Source organism: Lissotriton helveticus, chromosome 4_1 (genome assembly GCF_964261635.1).
Source record: "Lissotriton helveticus chromosome 4_1, aLisHel1.1, whole genome shotgun sequence".
NCBI lineage: Eukaryota > Metazoa > Chordata > Amphibia > Caudata > Salamandridae > Lissotriton > Lissotriton helveticus.
In genome coordinates this window covers 1,589,728,749-1,589,756,266 of record NC_136063.1, presented here as the reverse complement: position 1 = coordinate 1,589,756,266, position 27,518 = coordinate 1,589,728,749, and the positions used below count along the sequence as shown (strand labels likewise).

The window sequence follows — 27,518 nt, the reverse complement described above, 5'->3', positions numbered from 1 at the left end:
CTTATACTTCTGCCGAAAAAAATATTTGTAACACAGGAACAACACCTCCAAAACAACAAGAGAGGAAAAAATACATGATAAAATTCCCAAACCAGTTTGGTTACAATGAAAAAATGTAATGAACAAAATTACCAAAACATGAAGGAATTAAGGCGATATTAATAATCATATTGAAATATGCTTTGCATTCAAAACAGAATGTGGGAGTGAAAACCTAAACCCAGAAAGGCTCAGATTTTGCTTTTCGGCAATGGCTAATAGAGGGCCAGCGTACCTTTGTTTAATGGTACTGACACAAGCAAACTTATTACGAAATACATTTTAGGAAGTTGACTCCCTTTTAAAATACATGTTACCTACTTGCAGCACAAAAATCCTCGTTTCAGAAAATAGCGGTTGGTATAAAAAAAACAAATAAACGTCCAAGCTTTCTGATCTTGTATAAGATTTTCTGTTTCTGATTCATTTCTGGTGCTCCAAATGTCTCCACGGATAGCTACGTAGACGCCAAGCCATGCTCTGAGTTGACAGACGCAGGCTTGACTCTATTTTCTGTCATTTTTCTTACCGACAGAGCCTGCAAGGAATGTTTTCATAGAGTGGGTATACTCCTTTGCCTGGGCCAAACGTTCAAAATAATCTACCTTCTCTGGATCTAGGGGTTCTTTTCACATTTAGGCAGGGCTTTGAGTGGGCCAGGACTCACCGGTGCTGAGCACCGGTAGTTATTTAAAGGAGGCCTCGAAACGGGTCTCTGTCAGGCTCTGTTTTGTGCCCTAACACAGGTGGTCCGTTTTTTTTTTTTTGGACTGCAGTGACAGCAGGTACATCATGTGCGCGTGCTCATACTCACTAGTGGAGAAGTTACAGCATGACATCATTCCAGGTGAGTGTTGTAGGGGAATGGAAATCCTTTAAAGAGAGTCATTTTCTCTCTGGATTTTTCTTGTCTTTTTGAAACTCAGGAGCATTAACATTCTCGTGGTGTCACCAGGGCTTTAAATGGAAGCGTTTTCAATATTATATACAAGCCATAGTTGATGCTTATTTATCTTATGCAACCAACATCTATTGACAACGCCAATAGTCATATATCTGGATGCAATGACAGAAACAGCAAAATACAAGTCGGGCAGCACACTATGCTAAACACAGATTTTTAGTTTACGTGTGTTAAGCCACGCCCTTAATTACATTGGCCACGCCCCATTGAAAGACCGGCCAGTTTTTTCATCCCACTTAAAGCCCTGCGTTTAGGTTTAGTTTGGAGTCTTTGATTGGTGTGCCAATTAGACCTGTGCGGAATTTCTTTTACAGTGGCGTAATCGGGCGTAATTTCTAGTTAGGCTTGTATGGAAAAACTCCATACATTACGCAATTATGCCGTGGTCACATAATTATGTACCGTTTGCGGCAAAAATGTAATGTGAATGGCCACAATCTGAGCATCTGCTGTTTGCATTGATTGTGTATCTTGCACTTTTTTATTAAAATTAAAACAAAGCCAAATGTCTGTTTTGCATTTCGCATAATTATTCATATTTACAAAAAGGGGCAACAAAGTTCAAAGACACTGGCCTACTTAAATGTTAGTAAATGTATCATCTATATTGTGATCTACACTAGCTATGCATATCACGTATTTGCATCATGTATTTGTAGAATGTACAGATTTATAAATAAACAACGCCATCCAATCTGGTGTGAAGCCTCTATTCTTTTATTCTATTTTAATTTTAGGTTAGTTATTTTTTGGTATAGAAATATAACCATGTTTTGGTTTACCAAACGTTTTTCCTAGAAAGTTAACCGCTTAGCGGTGCGAGCTGATTGCACAATTTGTTCATTTGTGCTTCATGTGTCCTGCGCTTGCAGAAGAATATAAGAAGTGTGGTTTTTCAGTCTAACATTAGCAATGGCAAGCCTATATTCTGGGAGGTAACTCCTACTTTCACTCACAATGTCCCGAAAAAAATACACGAATTTCACTTGGGTTTTATCTAAATGCAATGGTAGCTAGTTTACACAATTTGGCTCAATTATATAAACACATCTTTCTCTGTTGGCTGCAAGTACAGCAGAGTAATTATTTACATGATCGTTCACTTTTATATATTTTAGCAATTTTTTTGTCGACAGAGCTTTACAGATGTTTTGAGAGTTAAAAGAGCTAGAACTCAGATGGCATAATATCTTGAAATCTTTTACCTAGGCGGTAGTCTCGGCACTCATTCTCCTGGAACCCTCTGACCGTGAGAGCATCAGAAGAGATTTCCTCACACGCCTCCGGAAGTGGTTGAATAATGTCAAGTCGAGGCCTTGCTGTGTCCTTTGAAAAAATGTAAAACCAGTCAGACTGCGTTTACAATGACTACATTAGCACAGGGCATATTGAATAACACGAATGCAAATAATTGTGCGACAGTGGAACCATTCCATCTGCATTATCTAAAATATTATGTCCAGTCCTCTCTTTACAACTCTGCATTACATATGCAAAGAAATTCTCAAATGAGTGACCTATAAATGACTAAAATGAAATCTCCTGTCACGTTTGAAAGTTCACTCCATCAACAACAGGCGACATGTCAAAATGAACGCGTTTCTTCCTCCACTGCATCTATGTCATGAATAATACCTTAATAGAAACCAGTTAGGAGCTAAGAGGAATGCTGCAAGCGCTAAATCCATAAAAAGATGGTGACACAACTGCCCTAGGAACCTCTGTATACTTCTGTATATTATCTAAAATCTTTTTCGGGGTAAGTAGTGATCCCTAGTTCAGATAAAAAGGTGACATGAGCAGCAGCAGGGTGCGGAAATGTGTTCACTGTACTTCACGAAAAAGGTGAGCAACCCCGACTACTAGTTTTAAAATTTAGGAGTGTCTCACAAAAATATATGGAATAAAATGCCCCCTTCTGTATATTATAAGGATACTGTAAGTCACGGAGGAGTGCTCTGACCATGCAGAGGCACAAGGTCGCAAAACGAGTGCCTTTATGGCTCAAAGAACTCGGAGATGACTTGTAATATCCTTATAAAGTAAAGAAAAGAGGTGGTGTGTCCCAAAAAATATGTGTCTTTTTTTACCATCCTTCGCTGAACTGTGACACCTTCCGACAGTCCTGCCTTTCTATCCAGGAGCACTTGCATCCTGGGATTTTCAGTGTTGAAATCAAAATGACATGCCCCTGAATGCGCCAGTGCCGGCCTATTTAGAATAAAACAATTTCTTCCACGGATGTAAGGCAGAAGAGCGAACAAACCTGTTCATCAAACTATGCATGTGAAACAAATTATTTTTGTTGCTTAGATGGATAGGCCCAGCTTCCTCCTGCAGACAGCCCGCATTCAGAAGTGATGGGTTGTATGTTCTTACTTCGCATTCCGTTGCAACGCATGCCTTTACCACGCATGCGTTACAACGGAATGATATTTCTACGCATTGGCTTTTCCTCGAATTCTTCCGTGGTGACGTCATACGTCGTTAAGAGGAAGCGGAAGTTTTTTTCCGTTTTCTCTTAAACGACGCTGATTGCCTGCATATCCCGACGTGACTTATGGTGAGGTTTTTTTGGGGGCGGGGAGACCCCCACAAGCCCTCTTTTATTACTTTTGACCTTTACCACATATGCCTTTACTACATACCTCGTAGTAAAGGTATGCGTGGTAAAGGCTTTCGTGCTAACCACACATGCGTTGTACTGCAAGCGTGGTTAAGGTATTCGTGGAAACGGCCGCGTTGTAGTGGCCGTTTCCCAAGTGAGTGAAGTTAAAACGCGACCCCAAGCACCGTCTCTGTAAAGTTACAGGTTGTTTTACATATGGCTGCTACACACAAACAGTGCTTGGGCTCATGCGCACCAACTTCCTTTACGCTGACTGAAGGCAACTGTACCCCCTTGAGAACTGTGACATCATAAATCGTTCGTAATACCCTATTACAGGCGTCTGGCTGTATCATTTTCTTACTGTAGGTGCGTGGTTATGTCTGAATGTACCGGTAACAAGAACATAAAAGCCAGTAAAATATAGGTAGCTTACAATCTCCAGCATATTATATACAGAATATAGATGGTTAACAGTGAATTTTGGAGATATTTTTCACTATTGGGTTTCGTCTGACATCAAGTAGACAACAAGAGCAAAATTGAGTTGTCTGTGGTGTCACTCAGAACCCTGAGGTGAAAAACAAATGCTCTTTCCTCCCCTTCACAAGCTGTGCACCCTGCCTTCCAGCGCTGCTCTGAGAGCCTCTCACAGAGCCCAGTCAGATCAGCCTGGAATCCCCTTATGATGTAGCAACAGTGAGCTCTCTTTCTACACTCCCACCAGACATCTCCTCTCTGCCCAACTGCCCCTGGCCACCATCTTACAGAAACACAAGACCACAGCCGGAGGAAGATCATTCTCCTACCTCGCTGCTAAGATCACAAACTCCCTGCCTCTGCACCTCAGGCAATCATCATCACTGCCGCAATTCAGGAAGGACCTCAAGACCTGGCTCTTCGACTAAACCACAGACCCACCCCTCCCCTACTCAGCACTTTGAGACCCTCACGGGTGAGTAGTTTGCACTTTATAAGATTACTGATTGAGTTATGAGATCCGCAATTTACCTTTTCTATGTCACAGCTATGAATTATTGGATTTATAATTTGAGACATTCACGTTAATGGCTCTCAGTGAGAGCCATATATAACACATTGTTTATACCGCCACACAAATTTAAGTTCACACCGGATTTCTTCGCGTTGTGTAGGATCAAAGGAGTGACAGTAGTGCTAGTGTAAAGGATGAAGATAACACACTACTGCACATACACATGGGGACAGCATAACCAGGAGCTTGCCTCAGCGTCAAATACAAAAGAGTACGCCTACCTGTCCGGATCCCTTATTTTTAATTTTGATAGCACCAATAATGAGAACAAAGGAGGTTGACAAATCATTTGACCTTTTATTTTGCACCTAAAGGTCTTTTTGCACCTCCTTTGAACACGTTGAAGAACCTTTTAATTTAGCTTTCCGAGAAAAAGCTGTATTCTTTGATTGACACTTTCGAGATTTATGTAGTGGATTAAATTTAGTGTACAAATTACACTCATAGAAATGAAACACATGAGTTCTTGTGTGTTCAAATGAGTTTTGATGTAACCTTGTAGTATGCTTTCATCCCCATAGCTTTTCCTAATAAGTTCAGATCTAGCATTATAACAGAAGAAAATTTGTTAAAAGCAAACTCTTAGGGGGCTTAAGTTCCAGTACAGAGGGATTTGTCTGGTCACAGGTAGGCAACCAGCCTCCGTCCGAGATAACGCTCAGCTTCAAGTGGACAGCAAGGCACCATGTGACTTATTCTTTTCTCCAGAATCCTATTTTATTGGTGAACTGAACAAGACCAGAAGCCTTGGCAACCACATAATTCCAGTTAAATGGCATTGACTGCCTTCTGTGGGTGACAAGTGTGGTCCTGCCTTCAGCATGAGAGTTAGCCTTCAATGGATAGTGGTCACCACCCCAACCTTGGCCAAGTTGTGGCTCGCATCTTCCGCTACCCAATACCTATCTGACTAAACATCTCAGGTGATTATGGTGCAGTTCAGGAGTTGCTCTAAGGTAGAACCTTTCAAGCACCTAGCTACTACATTTCCACTGGAACAACGAGTCAGCAATATTCAGGCTTAATATCCCCCATCTACGAACCCTATTCAGTCAGTCCCTTCCTGAGATATGAGAAGCGAATGAGCAGGCCTCACCAAATTATAGCATGAAGGGGAATGACTAGCTGTGTCAACAATTCAGTTTTGTTTCGTTGTAGTTTCTCATACTTAGATACATCCTCCAAGGTTGAAAGTTCTAGGTGCTAGAAAGAGGTAAACTCAGATTTCTGGTGGTTCCATGAGAGGAGCTCTGTCTAGGCATAACGGTGGTGACAGAACAGAGCCTCGGGTCTAACAATTGAAAAGATGTTGGTAAGCAACCTTAAGGAAACCAGACTAAGTGTGTATGTGCACTTTAAAGAAACAGACACCAAATCACCTCTTTATCAGAATTCTCGGTCACATAAAACAGGATTACAAGTTGATCACAGAGGGGTGCTAGGCCGCTGATGTAGTAGTCGGTGTCAAACTGAAAAACTGGAAGAAAAATTACAGAGGAAACGTTACATTTTAGAAAACATTACGGTTTCATTTATATTGTCTTATTTTAAGCATGAAAAATGTTTACGGAATCAGATACAGTTTAACCATACAATGCACCACATCTCTTGAAATAAATATTTAATGAGGTTTCTTCTGAATCCAAGTCAGACATGCATCATAATCAAGGCTGTACCATACGTCCAACCAACAATACACTCAAGTCAAAAGAGCACAGCAAGCTGAAGGTTCTAAACATCCTTCACACAGCTCACATACCTTTGATACACTAGATTATGGACTACTGAGATGGCCTATACACACTTTCAGTACAAATAATAGCAAATAAAAGATAACAAGTGAAAATCTACAGAACAAACATCCTTACAAGACGCTTAGCTTGGAAGTCAGAAGTTTACCCACATGTTGCAGCGTGTACAATGCTGGCTCAATAAACAGCTTGGTTTAACCCATAGCCTTTTAAAAGAGACACTGAGCCTAGATTGTATGACCAAGATTCCCTGGATGAAATATCTTAAAACTAGTTTTGGGAAGGAAGGACACTTGGATCTATTTTTAAACTCGGAAGGTATCACCAGAAATGATGTAGTATATATAAAACAGTCCTTCACTATACGAAAACTAATGGACAGGCATGAAAAGGACCTGTTGAAGCCCAACGTGCGCCTCCATATGATGCTCAAAACCTCGCCAGGCGAGGAACCATACTTACTCTGGCCACTAACAGCTCATGAGCGTTTTTTATTAACCAGGTTTAGGTTTAATTTGTTTCACCTTTTAATAGCAGTCCCTAGGAGGTGTCACAGAGGGACAGTGTTAGCACCCTGTGGCTGCGACAACTTGTCTCCACAGGACCTGCTGCACTTTAAGTTTTTCTGTAATTATTATGAATACCCCAGGGCTTTTTATCTTAAACCTATTTTAAAAAGATTGAATTTTGTACATGCTCGCCCTGCCCTACTGTACTTACAATTGTTAAAACCCGAATGTATACCTTTTGTGATCGGTATCCTAAAAATTTCAATGAAGTATAGAAAATGTCTGGATACATAGAATTGTATAAGTAAATCCTCTGAAAGATGTTCTTCTTTTTAATATGTGATAGATGGATTTTAACGCCACGAACACCTGTTTTATTCACTGTATATTTTAATAAGTTTTTAACTTAAAGTTTGAAAAATATCTTTTCTTATGAACTTTTATGGTTTTGCACAAAAAAAACCAGAATAAAGTATTTTGAATTTGATGTTGCAGCGTGCCAGAGATCAGTGTTTTTGCCGCGTCAAGGAGGGCTGCAACAGAATAATCCTTTGTTGGGACACAGTGACTTCGTAGAGGCCCTGCTGCTGTTTGCAGGTCCATTATGGTTAACAGACTAGGTCCCCACTGTAGGACATAGTACCTTGGTAGAGGCATGCTGCTATTTCCTGGTTCACTACAATTAGCCGAACAGGCATCCTGTGCAGGACAGAGTGCTTTAGTAGAGGCCTGCTGCTGTTTGCTTCATCAACAAAGGTAGCACTAGAGAGCTCCTGCACACAACATACAGTGTCTTGGTCAAGGCTTACAGGCTGAAATGAGCAGGGATTTTCACAATTTAGTGCTTCTCTGCCAGGGTGTTAGCCAATGGGGTGTGAATGTGGAATTGCCTTCTGTTGAGCAGCACCACTGCTAGTCACTTACAACACAGCTGGTGGTTCATGACAGGGGCGGCTACTCCATTGTGGCGGAGGAGCTCCTGATGTAAGTGCACTAGTAAGGCGGCCCGCTGCCAGTGCGCAGGTCAGATTGGCCAGCTGCCTACAGCCGACCAATCTCACATGCGTACATCAAAGCATGCAATCCCAAGGCTGAGAAACAGCCGAGGGCTTGCAGCCGCAGTACCCCAGCCTCAAAATGAGTGCTGGGTTAGCCTGCTCCCGCTGCAGTGTCAGGATTGGCTGGTTTCGTGCTCTATGGCGGAAGTCCTTCCCATTCCGCCCAAGCCAAGGAGAGCGCTGGGAGAAAGGAGACCGCATCCAGAGCCTGCTGTAGCGAGGACACAGAAAAGAGCATCGGGCTTCAGGTAAGTTCTTTGTTTTGTTTTTTAAATATATATTGCTTGTTCCCCCCCCCCCCCCCGTCATCCCCCACCCCGCCACTTCGCCCGCATACCAGCCGCTATTGGTGTATGAATCTCCGAAATGAACCATCTGGGGCTCTCAAGTAAAGTTCTGCTATCAGGGAAAAGTGAGTAATCACAGATCTTGAAGAAGTCTTGATATGGAGACATCATACATCTTTGTGGGCAAACCTCAAGCTTTCACATCCCTAGTAAACCTATTATATGCTACTTCTTATTTCTACTCATAATTTACTCTTTCAGCACAAACTAATACCTATTTCAACGTAGCGGCTCGGAAGGTCTCTTATTTCATTGGCATGGCGTTCTTTAACTGAGCAGACCTGGAAGATAAATGAAAATATTTTAATTAAATATTTCCCAACAAATTCCCTTACAACAGCCATGTAAAGCATTCTTTGAAAGGAATGCAGCATCACAGATCTATGGCAAAATGTGGGTCTGGCACGACAGATTTAAGGCACAAAGACTTCATGTTCATGCTACCTTCATGTGATTCGCTATGATTACACAATGAAGACAGCCGGGATGAAAAGGAATGACAACAAAATGTTCCCTAAAATTCATAATTTATTCTTATGGCAAATGCATAAAGTAGACCAGAAGCTATATATTTCACCATTTATAAAGAATAAAGAAGCACAGCGCCTTATTTGCAACTGTAACATTCAAATCTCACAATAAACAGCAATTTATTGTGTTCGGAAATTACCAGTGTTCATCACTGCTATTCGAGGCCATTCTCAGGAAAGTTACTTTAAAAATATTAGGAAAAAAGTGCACCAATGTGTTAAAAATGAATAATGGGCCGGCTGGAGAATAGAGTTTTGCTTCATCCTCACAAACATCATCTGACAGGTAGCTGTGACTGCTGAGGTACAAATAAAGAAGAAAGGTCAGCAGAGATTGGTAACTGGGTGTGCTCACCAGCAGTGGTGAGAGCTGAAGTCTGCTAGGATTTTTGGCCTAGCAGTGGCCACCATATTACCTAACCTGAGTATAGGGCACTCATCCCGGTAGACTTACCTGTTGTAGCTGACAACTACAACACTGGGACCCTAACATTTCTACAGACATAGCTCTCTGTTGAGCTGCACACAGTGGAAGAGGAGAGGGCAGAGCAAGAGCAACATGTTATGGGGAACGTAGGGCCGAGACAGAGGCCTGCTTTGGTGGCCGCCATTTTGTGGGCCCACACAAGTGAACTGATCCTGAAGCGTGCCTCTGGTTTGCTGCAGATTACGTTAAGGGGCCAAGTATCAGTGGAAGAAATAAACCGCAATTTACACCCAGTGTCAGAATGTTGCAAGAGAGAAGTGAGTAGGTAAGTGTTCTGTGAAGATGGCACAACTGGCGAAGAGTCTGAAGATGGGCAGGTGAGACGACATGTCAGTACCTGGAGGTATCAGAGCTAACAGTGGCAAAATACACAGTGGGGCAAATGAGCTCTGCTTCATCCAGGAACACCTGTCACAGAGGAGGTCAGTGCCTGATCAGAGGACAGAGCTCAGTCTGCGACACAGCCTGTCCTGGGGGCTCGAAATATGAACAGACCAAAGTCCACCACCCATACTTCCAAGCATAGCTAAGAAGCACACTCAGCTTTAGAAAAGAGTAGAAGGACTGACCGAAAGGAATCGTGGTTGTGATGGGGAAGAGGGAGGTGGGAGGGACGTGTTGATGTTTATTTTTTCTAGATAGCTGAATACATCAAGCTGTTTGGTGATCAGAAGTTTGTAGACAATGGCAGGCATAGTTCCACAACTTGAAAAAAATTGAATCATTAATTCCAATCAAAAGAACGAACGAACAATGAACCAACAAAAGTAAAGGCTACATAGCTTTTACTTTTGTTGGTTCATTGTTCATTCTTGGCACTTGGCCCATGTTTTGGTGTCTTCTAAAAGATTGGTATAATCTGAAAGTAAACTTTTAATCGATTCCCTGGACTGGAAATAGCATTTTGGCTCCTCAAATGGCAACCTCGACCTTTTTCTCACCAGTGTCTTAATACGTTTCAAATCACTGAATTTTATGAAGGGGTCTGAACTCTCCAAACGTTTTCACGGATCAGTTTTGAGGTATAGGTTATCTTTATCAATATGTTAGTGATAACAGTCTACTAGTTCTTTCTGTGATTCATTTTGAATGCTTTAATAAAATTGTGGCAGATAGACCACGCCAAATGATTTCTTTCTGTCCAGTGGAAAGGGGAGCCAGGTCATTTGAACGCGCTCTTATATTTCACGAAGCCATATTGATGTCCAATGTAAAGTGCCTTATTTTGGTTCTAGTAGTTTTACTGGCAAAGGACCCTTCATTATAGCCCTAGACTTCTTTCTCAATCATAGAAATTAAAAAGAACTGTAATAAGGCTAAGAGAGATTTTGAAATAATCTGAGTTTACATTTGTCAAATCCAGACCAACAGGCTTTGTTAATGCTCCTTAATCTGGGTATTTTCTTAATCACAATAAAAAAGCCCACACAAACTTTAAGAAGAAGGAAAATAAGGCAGACCTATCGCAGTCGGTTCCTGCAAATCCCTTTTTTGTTTTCTAATGTTTGATGTTCCATATTGCATATTTTTTAAGGCAGATTATTTACTAATTTGTTAAAATAAAACAAATAGGTTAAACTAATTTAAAGGGCATATTCATAATCTGCTTCTCCCAGTGGTTCTTTGGTTGTGGGAAACATCCTTTACAACAAAACTTTTACAACGCAGTGCTATTACAACGCAGGTTTTACAACGAAAACCATTACAACGCATTGCACTGGGGGGCGCTCTAGGATAGGGAATAGATTTAATTTACTATCCAACACCTTCCCTACTATCCACGGGGACTGGAGTTGGAATAGTAAATTAAACTATTCACTATCCAGCACCCCAAAGCGCTATGCGTTGTAACAGCATGCATTGTAAAAACTGCGTTGTAACAGCATGCGTTGTAAAAGCATGCGTTGTAGTGTCATACATCCGCTGTAGAAAAGCTCTCTCAAGAAATCCTGATATTCAGAAATTTTCTCAATACCAGCATGTCTAGTCCATCCTGATAATAACCTTGAAGTAAAAAAAAAATCCTTGCAGTCTTCTGTTTAAGAATGGCAAATCTACATTGATTCTATTTTACTTCCTAATCTAATAGCTTTGCTTTCTTCTTAACGCCTCTTCCTACACCAGGTTCAGTTCTCCTCCCTCAACTTATTTTTTTAAACTGTCCTTTCCTCCTATTTACATATTTTCCCTACTAACCTTATTTCGACTATACCATAGTTTATTTACTCATACATAATACACAACACCTTGCACCTATACCCCTAACTGTATCCTATTGTGGGCTACCCTACCCATACCCATGCATCTCTATAACTATCAATTCCCTGGAACCTCTACATACAACGAAGTACCAGCACCTCTATATATTTTCCACCTAGTTTCTCAATCCTTGATGGTACCTTCATTCTTCTACCCATGTAGACGTACCTCTATAGCTCAATGCTGGTCTATACCTTATTATACTTACTTACAACCTTTTACCAGTACCCCATGTATACCTTTTAGCCCGGACTGTATTCTAGTACTTCTTCTCCTACCCTAGTAACTGTACTCTAACATATTTCCTAGTTTATCTAACCCCTGCCAAGGTACTTGCACCTCTGACCTACCTATATCCTTTTGCCTCTACCCACACCAAGATATCCCTGTATCTTTACATCAGTTTACAGCGCAGTTCCCCTACTGCTACCTATACCCTTGTACCTGTACTGCTGCTTATACTCTAAAATAACCGCCAGTCCCTATACCGTACATTCCATACCTCTACCTCCCCCCAGCTCTACCACTACTACAGCACCTCTCCCTTGCCTAAAATGTAGTACCTCTACCCCTACCAATACCCAAGTACCTTTACATCTAACTATACCATAATTCCTTAACCCCTGCTTGTACTATGTTAAACTTGCCAATACTCTTTTACTGCTAACGCTACTTACATTCTAGCAAGTCCACCCCCACCTTTACGAAAATGCCCCTAACCTCTGCCCTTACACTTCTTTCCATGTATATACTGTAACACCTCTACCCCCACCTACACTGCAATACCTCGAAAATTGTTCATACGCCAATAACCTTAACATTTACCTCTATTCTTTTACAGCTACTCCTACCTATACACTAGGACCTCTATCCCTGCCAAGATCAGAGTACCCCTACAATTATTTATACCGTAGTAATGTTGGTCCTACCCACAGCCTGGCATTTCGACCTCTACCTACACCACAATATCTCTTTCCACTTCAAAGTTCTATTAACGTCACTGTTTCTTCTTAACTCTATTCTCTGCAATTTCCTTCTCTCTCTTAACCAACTCCCCCCACCCAAGGTGTTAATTTAATTACTTCATTTTTATCGAGGAAAAGAGTATCCCTCGATTTAGAAATACTCCAAGATGGAGTTTCACTAGCCCCAGCTAGTCAGGCGGGAGTTCTTCACTTTTCATTTTCTCCGAAAGAAGGTATAGCTCAATAATGTATATAGCAAGTAAGGTATACCACTATTCATCCCCATCTGTTCTGGAGAAAGGTAGCTATGTGCATTGAATACCATTTCTAATTCTGATTAAATGTACAGATTGGCAGAATGCATGCACATAGAGTGTGGTATATGATTAAATACAGAAGTTGAAATGATCATACCTTGACAGACCGTCCCCAGCCAATAATCAGAGTTAAGTTATCCTTCCAGCAGAGACTGCAGGGGTACATGTCTGGCCGCAGACTCATATCATCCCGCGGCACATTAGTAATCCTTTGCTTTGTGATCATATCAAGTATCTTCACACCCTGCAAAAAAAGTATTCATTAGACTTCGAAGGCAAACATCTAAGGCATTTGGTTGAAGCATGGCATTTTAAATTCCCATTTCCTGCTAAAAGAGGTCACCTTTCGCAGTGCAAAGAGTCACTCAAATTTCATAAAAGGACTGTGGGAGTACACTACCTTTTTTCCATTGGAGCAGAGGAGCATCGCCCTACTTAAAATCACACCAAAATCCTGAAAAATAAAATGGTAATTTATTACCATTTTACTTTTCATCCCCGTCCCGAGCCGAGCGTCAAGATGGGGGCAGGACCGCTGCTAAGTGACAGCAGCAGGGAAGGAGGTGGGCTGTCTAATGCACTTGTTTAAAGTGTGCATGTCTTTTTGGTCGGCTGTCTTGCGACAGCCAGCTTAACATGCGCACTTTAAACAGCTCTAACGCTGATGTTTTAAGACAGCTAGGCAGGGGCGGCTGGTGACATTTTACAGTGGTGAGGCGCAAACTGATTTGCGAGTGCGGGCCCCAGGCCACTCAGGCCGGCGGCGACCCCCCCCCTCCCGACCCACATACACAACACTCAAAGAAATGTATTCACACACGCATACATACAAACACATCCATTCGCAACACTCTCCACCAAACATTCATGCATACACGCACGCTCGCACCAAACACTTTAAAATAAAAGAAAAACACACACTCTTACCTTGCTGCCGGTCCCGGTCTGTGCCACCTCTGGGCTCTGCTCCCCACACGTCACAGGCTCACAGCGCCCCTGGCCAATCCTGGCGCCAGGGGCACAGGTACCTTCTCGCCCGCAGCACGCCCATTAGGGCTCCTAATGGGCAAGCACAACGCCGCAAAAACACAAGTGCGCATGCGTGGGCAGGGGTAAACATTCACCCTCCGTTCCCACGCATGCGCACTTGTGTTGCCGCCTGTACAATCATGTCAATCAATCCACATGACGCCCGCCCGGCGGTCTGACGTCATGTTGATTCATTGACATGATTGTCACAGTCTTAACTCAAAAACGCCGAGGGAGCTGTGGGCGGCTTCGGGAAGGGGGCCTACGCCCCCACGCCCCAATGGACGAACCGCGCCAGCAGCTAGGTTAGTGCAAGTACATGCCAACAAAGCGCTGGGGAGCTCAGAGAGGCTCCCTCCAATCAGAGGGCCGCTCTCGTGCTCAGTGAGTGAAGCACCATGGTTGGTCAAAGGAGTTGCTGTATCCTGTTCTGCTGGTGAGAAGAGGACCGGAGTGGAAGACATCGCGTTCAGGTAAGTTTCTATTCATTTCTATTTTGTGCCTGCCCTTCCTACACCGTAGATGCCAGCCGTCACAGATAATTTTGTGAAATTCCGTGCATACGTAACTGTTTGAGAAAATAGCAGCGGAGTTCGCAGGAAGCATTCAAGTGCAAGTAAGGAATGTGTTAAGAACGAACCATGAAATGCAAGTAGTGTGGTCACAATAACAGCTGTTCATACACCCATGTGCATATACATGTGTGTTTGTGCGTGAGTATTCACTTTAAAAGCACACAAAGTGAACTAATGGTTACAAAACTGAACCAAAAAACACAAATTCACCAAGTGGGGTTATCTCTACAACATATACACAAGAGGGTCCCTGTAAAGCGAAAATAAAGGGGAAAACCAGGGAAAAACAACCAAATAAACAACACTAAACCCCTTATAACATATTCACATCATATATATGTAACTCAGAACTGTCCCACAGAGAAGATAACACATTTTTATAGAAATATAAAATTGTTTTGTTTTTATTTTCAAAATAATTATCTATTTCATTCGATTGCTATTCAATTACTTTTCAATAAATACATATACATTTAATTCTATGTGACTCCAAAATTCATTTGATACAGGGAGCCCCAAATATGGACGAAGCAATCTACTTAATCAAGGTACCAGTCTCAACACAAAAATACAGGCAAAACAACAGAAAAAAATAGCAAGAAAAAAATAAATTCCAAAAAATCACAATTTAACAAAGACAATACATAATATTCAAAAACATAATAAACAATTCAGACAACACAAATGCGCTGGCGCGCGTTTCGGAATTCCATGTACCATCCTTCATCAGGGCGCTGATGTGATATAGTATATTCAATATACAGAAAGCCTGATGCATCATTTGACAAGGAATTTTCCAGTAATTGTTGAGTCTCCGTCAGTAAAATCCAATAATTTCAGTCGGGACAGAGATAACACAATTAAGTCCTTAGATTAAAAATTCTCACAACTTCAACTCAAGTTAATCATCACATAAGAGCATGTGTTGAAGTTGTAAGAATTATTAAACTAAGCACTTAATTGTAGTATCCTGCATCTGTTTGGTTATGTAGTTTACTCCTCCTATCCTGAAGATATTTATATCCCAGCATATTGTTAATGTTATCCAATGTACACTTCTTGCTCAGCCAGTGTGTTTGTGCTGAGTGCTGCTTAGAATGTTGGTGATTGATGATGCACTAAGGAATGTTGGGAGCTGCTGTGCTGTGGAGAGTTCCAAAAATATTTGAAGACGGACCGGACCTATTCTCTTTGACATTTGTAAAATCCTATCCTCACCAAGTCATCTCTTCAGTTGGCTCTGAATATCCTGTCTGCTCAAATGCCTAAGACAAGCATTGCCTTCTTAACCATTGACTTCAGGTCTCTCTTCTTTAAGGCTTTGTCATGATTTGGGACACATTTAAAGGCTGTCGTCTTCGGTACATCCCACCATTCCAGCTGAGCAGCCCAGACTATGTAAAGCTCTATCCAACCACCCATGATTACTGTATTTAGCCACACCCCAGAACACTCTGAGGCTATCTGAAGATGTTTAGTAGCGGTTTACAAAAACCTAAAAAAAAAAAAAATTCACAAAAGTAAGTGATTTATTCTAAGGTGCATACGCTGCCATTCAAATGGTAGAAACGACCAATGCAAATGATAAAAGAGAGCAAATTCTGATCTGACATTAAATTCAAAGTCAGTGTTATACTCTATCTGCATTCTTTTCAAGGATATTTTTGGACCCAAGTTAAACTTCTGAATACTTTAGATTCACAAAAAGTGTACTTACACCAGTCAAAAATGTACTTACGTACGTGTGAGTAAAAGTGCTTTCTGGAGTAAATGGTGGGCGTTCCTGGGCAGTGATGCCCTAGGAAGTATGTAAATACTTAGTAACCAATTGTTTTATTTTCATAGTACATTTACACTCTGGGTACAGCCTGGAATTTGCTTATGTTAAGAGCAAGAGTAAATCTATACTCAGTGTAGAAATGGGGATACCCCCAAAACTTTTTGGGCATGCAGTGAGCGTGGTTCTCCAAGAGAAAAATATGTTTGCTCTAACAAGGGGTAAACTGTTTGAGCGAGAAAATGTCATTATTGTGAGGTATTTCATCATGCACACATGCACACCACGTCCATATACACATGCGTAAAATATTTCACCTGCGAATAACCGAAAATTAAGAAAATAAATCAAGAATTACTTTTGGGAAAATAAAACTCTAACCACTTAAAAGCAGTACTGCCAAAAACCTCTGTCATTGGCTAAAAATCCATAAATGTGCGACCTGTACGGGATTTACTGCTTTGAATTCCTGACTTTTGTGAGAATCGGAGTATTATGTTTTCTTCTCGATAATTTAAGACCAGCATTCATGCTTGGAACATGTTGTATTATCTTACCATTCATTTTAGGATTTGATATCATGACCTTTGAAATAAGCTAGTACATGAAGGGTGAAGAGAGGAAATTAAGATATTTCAAGGTTGTCACCTTCTCTTGCCCTTCAGGTACAACAGTAGATGTGAGCATCACAAGCGGCTCATTATCCTCTTTTACAACTCAATCCACATACATCAGACAGATGGCCCGTGGTCCATGCTTTCCTCTAATTGCAGCAAGCGATGCTGATGTGCCTGACAGCTTAAAAGGAAACGGTACCTATTGGTGTTGCATCCTTTCAGTTGACTGACTAATGAGAAAGTGATTTGCTTCCATGGCTATGAAAATGTTCGCTGATAGACTCCTTAGAAGAAAACTAGACATGAACAGATGAGTAAATGGCACTGATGTTCCTCCTTCTTGCGGCATAATGAATAAACAATATTGTAATCTGTGTAGCCTACATAAACATCTGTCAGAATAAGCAAGAAAACAATTTACATCTTTCCTTACGTGGAAACAAACTGAACACAACCTAAATTTCCATTAGTTAGATGACATCCACTTTACTCACAAAAGGGTCGTTCATGAGATGTAAGATAAGTGCTGAGACCAGTGCTCTGATGGAACACTGCAAGGTCAGAAAGAAAGCACTGAGCTTTTACTATGCTAAAACTTAAGAAGCATTGCCAAAGCCAATAGGTCATGCCTATGTAAGAGTTATTGGATTTGGCAATGTGTTTTAGCCATGTTGTACACTGGTGTGGCTGCTGTTCAGCATGGCTAAAAGTTAGTGGCATAGAGGAGAGTGGCGTAGAGTGGAGTTGCGAAGAGTGGAATGGCGAAGAGTGGTGTAGTGGCAGAGAGTGTTGTGTATTGAAGTGGCATACTGTGGAGCCGTGTAGAGTAGAATACACTGGAGTGGCATAGAGTAGAGTGGATGGGTGTAGAGTGCATTGGCGTAAAGTGTTGCATAGTATAGTGGCGTAGAGCACAGTGGCAATGAATTCAGCACCATACAATGCAGTGTCGTAGAATGAAATGACATAGATTAGAGTGGTGCAAAGTAGAGTGCAGTGGTCCCGATGCAGTGAAAAGTGAAGAGTGGAGTGTCGCAGAGTGGGGTGTCGCAGGGTGGGGTGTCGCAGAGTGGGGTGTCGCAGAGTGGGGTGTCGCAGAGTGGGGTGTCGCAGAGTGGGGTGTCGCAGAGTGGGGTGTCGCAGAGTGGGGTGTCGCAGAGTGGGGTGTCGCAGAGTGGGGTGGCGCAGAGTGGGGTGGCGCAGAGTCCAGTGGAGAGTTCCTATATTAATGATTCTTAAAGCCCAACAATAATGGTGAAGAATCAAGGTGAAATCTTTGAGTTAGGCCTTTCCTTTCTGAAGAGCACTGTCTACAGGTCTCTTCAGGAAAAGCTCAGGAGCAGGTCACAAGACAATCAGGGGAGAGAGTTTGTAGGATGTTGGAGCACGACCAAAAAAGACTAATTCGAGGTGTGTTATCTTTTTAGAAATCTGCACTCATAAAACAGTTGGGCAGCTATTATTAAGAGTTTAGGCAAAGGACACTGTAGATCATGCAGGCAATTATGTATGTATGCTGGACTTATAGCAGAAGCAGTGCAGCAAGGTAAAGACTAAGGTGGTGAATGCCCTTAAGCTATGTTGGTTCTTTCTTCTTTTTACCTGTTATTTTCATTATATTGACTGTAATATGATTATTATATATATATATGTTGCATTAAGTGTTTATATTGAAATACTCTAGCCCTGCCTTAAGGAACATTACCTCTCTAGCAGGGGGCCTCTTTTTTACATTATAGAATGCCCTTAATCGGACATGCTTCTGCTTGTTATACAGTCTTTAAGTGTGTAAGGCAGCTAGTTGGGAGGTCCAATGGAAGGGTAGTCCCATAGTCAAGTTTGGAGATGACTAGGTCTTGAGCCACTGAGCAAGGGATGTGATATGTTCCTCAATAAACAAGATAGAAAGAGGCTGCCTTTTACCACATCTTTGATGTGAAGGTCGAGTCTTACTGTGCTGAACAAAGCAAAGTAATTTGCATGGGTCACTAGAGTTGGTGAGATTACACCAACATTAAGGGCTGACTTCTAGTTACTTAGTAAAGAGGAGGTAAGTATGAACACCGTCCTTTGAAGGCATAACTTTAGATAGTGATGTGATTCATTCTCTGGATTTTAACCAGGTAGTCAGTGAGGTGGGTGATATCTGGAGTGATCTTGAGATACAGTTGAGTATACTAAGCATGAGAGTGAAGAGCAGGTTAAGTCCTTAATCAGCTTACTGTGGGGGCATTTAAATACTGAAAAGTAGAGGGAAATGATGGTCCTTGAGGGACTGTAGGATGCAGGGAACTAAGGAGGACTTTAAAGTTCAATGTACTGATCTGTGTGTGGTCCTGGGGGACGAAGGTGAAACATCTGAAAACAGTTTCAGGAACACCAATGGGTTGCCTCCATGTTTGAAGAGTCTGGTTATTTAGTGTGAAGTCCAGAAACCAAGCAGGCAAAATAGCCTTAACCAAGGTTGGAAATTGTATCATCAACCAATGGAGGTGATTGTTTTGGAGCTGCTGTCAGATACAATGGCACATGGTTATTCTCCTAGCAAGCTAGCTTTCAAGAATACTTTGCAAAGTTCCACTGCCACTGAACTTGGAAAACATTTTGCTATGAATGAGAGGCCTAATATGTAGGCAATTATTCACGTCTGGATGATATGAAATTCTGACGGCTTTTTAAGCAGCAGGGTAATCTTATTATTAGACTTTCATGGATTTATGTTATGTTATGTTATATGTTATATATTTCTTGTAACGCGCACTAATAGTCAAGACTGTCCTGGCGCGAGAGGAGATTCAAGTATCGGAAAAACAGAAAGCATGTGGTCTACATAACTTGCCTGAATAGAAAAGTTTTTAGATGTTTTTTAAAATATGCGAGGCTTGTCGTGTGTCTAAGATGGTCGGGGAGGTTGTTCCATAACTGGGCGGCTCTAACCACCAGGGATTTTCCCCCGAGACGAGCTCTCTTGAATCTGGGGGTAACCAAATGTCTGAGGGAGGCAGATCTCAGTTGTCGCGGGGGATGGTAGAACGCAAACCTATGACTTAGGTAGGGCGGGCATGGGCCGTGTAAGGCTTTAAAAGCCAGTGTCAAGATTTTATAGCGCACTCTGAGAGCCACTGGGAGCCAGTGAAGCTCAGAGATTTGCCTTCGTACGCTAAGACATCTGGGAATGTTAAATAGGAGCCTCACTGTCGCGTTCTGGACTACTTGCAGTTTGTGAAGCAGGAAGTCGGGAGCGCCAACATAAAGCGCGTTGGCGTAGTCCAGACGCGAAAGGATAAGTGCTCTGGCCACTGTTTCTTTAGCTTCCTGGGGGAGAAGGGGAAAGAACTTCCGGAGGGTGGTAAGGGTCCCATAGCAGGTCCCCGCCAATCGCATGATCTGATCTCGGAAGGATAGGTCAGCGCCGAACCAGATACCTAGGTTCTTTGCAGCCCCGCAATTCCCAGTGGGGCACGGCAATCCTATGGGCCAAATGATTCTTTGAATCCCGCTGGAAATTGGCCATACAGGAGAATCTCCGACTTGTCCTCATTGCATTTGAGAGCCGCCTTAGCCAGCCAGGCAAATACTGAGGACAAGCACTGTTGGACTCTCTCTGTATCGAGATTATTCTTGTCCCACGTGAAGAGGAGTTGGGTGTCGTTGGCATAAGCCATTATTTTCGCACCCAAACTCTCTGCAAGATAAACAAGGGGAGTCAAATACACATTGAAAAGTAGGGGACTCAAAGTCGACCCTTGAGGGACTCCCGTATCTACCCTGCTAATCGATGAATGGTAAGGGGGGAGCCAAATTTGTTGTGATCGGTCAGTGAGAAAGGATTCGACCCATTTGAGAGCCGCGCCAGTGATGCCAATGTCCTCTAACCTAGAGAGCAACTGGGCATGGGGAACCGTGTCGAACGCGGCAGAGAGGTCCAATAAAATTAGGGCCGCTCTGCCGCCCCCGTCCAGGCAATCCCTGATGGCCTCGGTGACCTCCACTAGCGCGGTCTCAGTACTGAAGGAGGAGCGGAATCCGGATTGGGCAGGATGTAGTGCCCCCGTAGATTCCACAAACTTCTCCAGTTGACGAAACACCACCTTCTCACAGACCTTGGCTAAGGCTGGGAGCAGGGAAATGGGATAATGAGGAATTAATGAGCACCGAGCCAGCAAGTACTGGAAGGTCCGCTTAAGAGGAGGCAGGTATCAGTCCACCTATGTAGATTAAATATTTCAGCATAACTAAAGAGTGTAAATTCATGGCAACTCATCATGAGTGTGCAAGCGGATACCATATCCTACATGGGCACGAGGAAAACAGACACAAAGGGGTTGATTATGATCCCATTCAGAAGGGCTCCGAATCGTATTCGGGTTTGTCGAATCCAATTTTGGAACCCTTGTTTCTGACCGAATCGTTCACAGTTCCGAATGACAATTACGATGCCCAGAAACTGTTAGGGCTGTCCAAATCGGTTCCTAAAGGCATTCGCACAGCTCGAGTCTTTCGGAGCGGAATCGAACAGCTCCATGGACTCGAGGAATTACGATGACCGGTTTCGACAGCCATCCCAATTTAGTTCGCCCGAAACGAAACAGCTGTCAGATGCTGTCTTTGGGGGCCTGTAGCAGGTCACCTTTCACCTGGGGACCTCCAAATCAGGCCCGTGGGGTTACCCATGGGTCCCCTCTTCCCAACCATACACCGTGTGGCAGACACCATGGGGTGCCTGCCACGCGGTGCATGATTTTCCCCAGCTACCCCTTTTTTCAATAGGAGCCTTTGTTCACGTTCAGAACACAGGCTCAAACTGAAGTCAATGGGAGTCCGACTGAATTGTTTCCGGAAGCATCCAGATGCATCCACATCGCTCGGTCGGACTCCCCCAATCAGAGTCGTTCGGAAAGCATTCCGGAACCGCATCAGTCAGAATGCTTTCCGGACAAGATCATAATCGGCCCCAAAGTCTGATTTTCTGTATCTTCTTGGCATAAGTGTCTGCAAATTTTAAGCACTACTCCATCATGTAGGATTACATTTGCAGTAGTTGGAGGCATGTCTTATCATCACAAACATCCTTTTTGGTCACTATTTCCCAGAGTCCATTTTGTCTTTGGAATAAGAGGCTTTGGTGTAGATAGGTTTCCTTTTAGGTAGCCCACTTGTATTTTTAGGCTCTGTTGTGTGGGGTCATGCAACTAAAAGCATTTATTTCAGTTGTTAGGACCAACTGCAACCGCTTGTCTCTTGCCGAGAGCAGGCATTAGTTCATAAAGGATGACAGTCATGTCATCTTGTTTCATTAAAAGCAAGGATCACATATATATATATTAGACATAACCTGCATGAATATGGCACGCTGTGAGCACATGGTCAGCCTTTGATAGTTTCTTGCTTTCTCTCCTCTTCGGCGTTGGCTGGATTAACACAGGAAAAGGTGAGTTCATGGCAGATGTATAACTGCATAACTGAATTGAGATAATTGTCCGCAAAGAGCATGGTATTTATTTGTAGTGTCTGCCACATCATTGCTATGGGCCACACCAGACCTCAAGTTGTGTAGCTGATGTACCAGATTAGAGGGTTCCGTCTCCATGATGGGAGATTGCTTGATTAATTGCTGAATGGAAGCGATATCTGGAATCTTGGATAACCCCAACCTGGCCTGTTGGAGAAGGGGTCTGTGGTGAAAAATACTGGTAATTTGGAAGTCATTCAGAGGTTAATACTCTAGCTACAATCCCACTTCAGTCACCCAGCCATGTTAATTGGAGTTGTATGTTTTCTGTGGTTGTTTAGTGTTTGCTGTGGCTGTTCCTTAAAATGAGTTAGTGGTGGGGGTTCTCCAATAGAGGAGAAAGCCCATAGACAAAATGTTAAAGGATGTATTTTATCTACTTTTGCTGAACTGATTGTTGACTACAGTGAAGGAAACTTAGGTACATTCAAGATTTTCATTTTAATAAATAGCAGTTCCCTAAAGTAGGTATAATTGCCTGGTTAAATACAGCCAAGATATGCATGCCACATTTGATGTCCCTTTGAGTAGAAATCAATGTTCTTGGTGGATAACATACTTCGAGTACTTAGAGTTCTGGAATTTGCTGGTAACATTTAAGAGGTCACACTTTGGGTGCTGGCTTGCACAAAAAGATTTTCGCAAGGATATAAGCTTTACCTCTCATGGATAGAGGTGAATAGGTAATAATATGAGGCAGTTCCAGCACAATACTACATTTTGCAAAATACACACAAATCTATATATTAGAGGTGGGCAAGCCCACAAACTGACAAGGAGAGCTCAGCCAGAACAAGCAAAGCGGCTGGCTTGGCTCTGGGAGTGCTTGCTAATCCCTAAAAACAGGAGGCATGTAAATCATGCAACAAACATCATTAAAACTATGATACAGACTCTTCAAATTGCAAAAGTGTATTTCTTTAACATGCCGAAGCATTTCACCTTACTACATCAGATTATATCACTGCAGTGAAATATATTTTTTTAAGTGATAGTTTTTAAATATGAAGTTAGAGACATTCTTGCCCTCCCAACCGCCTGCAGCCCTGGGGCCAATGCCATTAGTTGGATACAACGCACATCAGTTGTCATCAGTACTATATATGTGGCCTAGGTTCTTATTATACATGGAGTAAAATTATAGTTTATTAAATCAAACACAAGAGATGCTTCTACAGTGCAGAAGCTGAGCTCACATATTAAAGGCCCTCTTACACGTGATAATGAAGAAAAAGGAAGCTCAATGTAATAAAATATTTGCCTAAGATCACACAATTTACTCAAGCGGAGAAGCCAGAATAGATCCCAGGCTTTCTGGTTTCTCATTGTGCATTTCAGATAATAGATGGCAATCTCTTTCTCTCCCTTTTAACATTGAATGATTATGCTATATCACTTCTTAGTGCATGAGGGTATACAGTTGGTGGCAGGCAGAAGCCACATGATAGCTCGGCTTATCTTGGGCTCGAGAGTCCAAGTTGACCTGGAGCTGGTTCCTCCACGATAGATATGATTGAATAGATAGATTGACAGACAGATATGAAGTTACACAATTAGCCTTACCATTGTATTTGCCCAAGCAATTAGGTTCCCTCTCCATTTCACATTGGTTATGCTTCCTTCTCCTTCGTGCAAGACAGATGTTTTCCATCTGTTTAGCCAGGTTCTGTCATATAACAATAACTGTTGAGAAAAACAGATGTATGTGGTTTAGTTATTGAATATGTCCTACATTGTGTAGGCTTGTACCTAAATGGCAAATAACACCATTCATGTGGTCTACTGGGTTCACGGTAGAGAAAGAAGCACAAAAAAGTCTTACCCCAAAATTGCATTAGAGGTAGCTGGAAGGAACCAACAGGTGGTACACCCACACCTCATTGTCCACTGTTCAATAAGAGGGACGTAAGTGGGGATGCACAAATCTATAAGCACCAAATCGCCTTGGCCAACCTCTGTACAAAATAGAATGAAACTGCAACGTACGTACCAGTAGCCAGGAAAGTATGGACATTTTAGGAGACCTAATAATAATATAATAAATCAGCATTCGGAAATTTGATTACAATGATAAATTCTGTTGAAAAAAACATTGTACACAGCACTTTCAAAGAGATTGTCCAAATAATCCTAGGGAAATGAATGCTGTTGTCAAAGTGTTGCCAGTCTGTTGTGAAACAATGCTGTGACTTGGATATCCTGGTGCGTGAACTACTCACACTCCTTCGACTGTTGTCAAAAGATGCTGCTCCCATATTGTCCCTTTCAAAGCCTGCATACTCACCCCAGAACCTCCATGGCTCCCCATTCAGTGAGACAGAACTTTCACACTGACACAACCTTCATGTACAACAGTTTCTGTGGCAGTCTAGTAAGGGAGACAACATTCCAATCTTCACTGCACAGATGTGCCTCCTGACATCAAGCTTACATTGTCTGCCTTGTGATTTTTAACTGTTTATGCCCAGTACATATAGAAGATGCAGCATGAAAACATGGAATGGTGTCTGCAGTGAGAAGGTAAAGCGCCAATGTAATGTAACTCAATAAAGGTGGGCTGTGCAAGAAAGGCATGTCTTAGGGGGTCTCCAGGATGCTGTGATATTTAAAGATTGGCTTCTTTGTGTAATGAAGGCTACTGCATCTAATGTCAATGCTCAAAGCCAGGATCATTCCGATGTTCCCCAATGTTTCTTCATGCAATAGGGATTAGACAAAAGACAGCCACATTCTGATCTAGAAGCCTTCTGTACTCCTTACTTCACTGTCAATCCTAAACGCTCCAAATGGAGCTTTACACTGTCCACGAAATTAACAAAATCTAAATATTTGTGAAGAGCGTCCTATTCCTCGTTCATCAGTGCGGGGTACAGGGGCTTTCTTCTGCCAGGCATAGTCCCTAAACTACTTACTATACACACAATGTTCTTCAAAGAGCCATTACTAACTCACCAATAACACAGTAGCATTCCCGCAGGGGGGTAGAATCACTGTCTAACAGCGGAGTCAGAACAGCTAATCTAAAGCGAAAACCAGTGGCAACAGGCTCCAGAGACTAATTTCCACTTTTGAATTAGTTATAGTAATACTAATTTTACACAACATTTCATATTTTCTAGAAAAGGGGGAAGCTTACCTATGTGTTTTACTAACAAGTAACCAGAGTGCAACTAAAGATGGCTGCTCACACAGGAAAATAAACTGTGCATGCGTCAGCTGCATGACGTCTTAACGCTTGGAGGGAAAACTCTGCTTCTGCGCAATAGCATCTAAAATGTCAGCTTAAGAACTCACATGCTAAGCATCTGCTTTGCTGAAACTAAATTGTGTTATATATTAATTGCTAATGCATAAATACACTTTATAAGTAAATGGGATTTGAGTAGAGATAGGTGGTATAAAATGAAATCATTTTATTTGAATTTAATACTTTGTCTTTTTGACCTCTCTATTAGTTCGTATTTGGGCCTTCTAGAGACACTAAGGTCTGACACCCACGTGTGGTTGGTGCATGCGCGGGAGAGATAACTCCGGAACAATGAGCTCAAGTCTTGAGACTCGACCAAGGACATCTACTAGACGTACCCTGGGAACCAGTTGAAGATCCTGAAAATTCAATGGACAACTGTGAAAAATTGTATTACATTGTTATTGACAATGACTGCAAATAAGGGTGGGAAATAAAGCTTGGGAGAACAAATTAATGGGCGGTAACTTAAAACAATAAGTCTTAAGAAAAGTATTAAACTTAGCATGGTGTGATGATCATCCCCTCAGCTTGTCCAATCAGAATTAGTAGTTTCATAAGGTTGAAAGATTTAGAGGTGGTACTTTCCATTAGAAGGTATATTTGGGGTACTTAGTTAGATTAGTTAGAGCAGTCGCTGCCAGAACGCGGAAAAACAGAGATGCTGTCCGAATGCTGATCGAATACCTGAAGAAGCAGACTTAGAATTTTTCAAGCAAAATAGAATTAGAAGAAGATCGCGGAAGAATCGAGGAGGTAAAAGAATTAGAAAAAGATCGTGGAAGAACCGAGGAGGAAGTTAGTATCAGAGAGGGGTGAGACGCAGGTGTCAAATCCAGAAGAGGTCATCTTTCCTGTCCTGAAGTCCTTATTACCTGAACTTTTCTAAGAAGCCCATAACTCTTGGCCAGAGGGGTCTGATTTTCGCACCATCCTAGGTAAATATAAATCTGTGTATTGGCCGAAGGTCATCTATAATAGTAGAGGATGCCCCCAAAAAATGGGAAAAGATATGGCAGGCTTGGAGAAGATATAGAGGGGAATGGATGGATACCCCAGATGCTTCACCGTAGGGGTCTCCCCCACTGGATACCACGAACTACATATCCTTGACCAACCCACTCCCTGGGAAACCAGGCGCCCCGACTGGTAGCAGAGTTTGGACACACAGCAGGGGGGATGGGGGAGGAGGGAGGTAGGGGGGAGGGCCTTGGCCAGGGAGGGGGGATAGGCGAGGGGGAGGGGCGAATTAGCACACCCACTCACACCTGTTGGGGCATGACCTGGGGGGTAGACCGTTCCTCTGTCCATTGATGGCTGGTTTATTCTACTTATTAACTGTAATTACCACTGCACTCTCACTACTACCTGATGTGTCTTTTGATGGAGCTGTTTTGTTTCAATAAAAAGATTTTCAACAAAAGAAATCTGTGTATTGTGTCAATGTACCTTTTCTCTCCATCCTCTTTTTCCTGAGGTACTTGTCATTGAAATTCTCTTATTTTAAATTAGGTAATGAATCATACTTCTTCAGAATGATGGAGTTAACACTGTAATTTGTTTTGCTCTGATGATTAATTTAGATAAAACATTTAAAACTTACCCGAGTCTGGGATTTCGTCAATAAAGAAATCAGGTAAATGAGATCTATGTCATGGTCCCCAAATAAAATCAACTAAAATAGATCCATTTGACTTAGAAAGGGCTTCGTATTATAAACAGATTTAAGAATTGATAAGCAAACAAATGTACAATTGCAGCCCTAAAATTGATCCCCCAGTGGTGTTCACTAAACAAGATGAGTGAGTGTTTATGGGCCCAACTGAGTATTTAGTGATAGATGTCCGCAGGTTGGTGGCCCGCTGGATTACAT

General features: G+C 42.2%; 1 protein-coding gene across 1 annotated transcript in view; it reads right to left on the bottom strand.

Moving 5' to 3' along the window:
• The window catches only part of VPS41 (VPS41 subunit of HOPS complex), an 841,276-nt gene that overhangs the window by 340,263 nt on the left and 473,495 nt on the right, over positions 1-27,518 (bottom strand). Inside the window, exons 8-12 of the mRNA XM_078688207.1 lie at positions 23,962-24,081; positions 12,986-13,132; positions 8,545-8,611; positions 6,045-6,142; positions 2,209-2,329 (exon numbers count right to left, since the gene is read on the bottom strand). Coding sequence (XP_078544333.1) covers positions 2,209-2,329; positions 6,045-6,142; positions 8,545-8,611; positions 12,986-13,132; positions 23,962-24,081 — 553 coding nt within the window. The remainder of the gene's footprint in view (positions 1-2,208; positions 2,330-6,044; positions 6,143-8,544; positions 8,612-12,985; positions 13,133-23,961; positions 24,082-27,518) is intronic.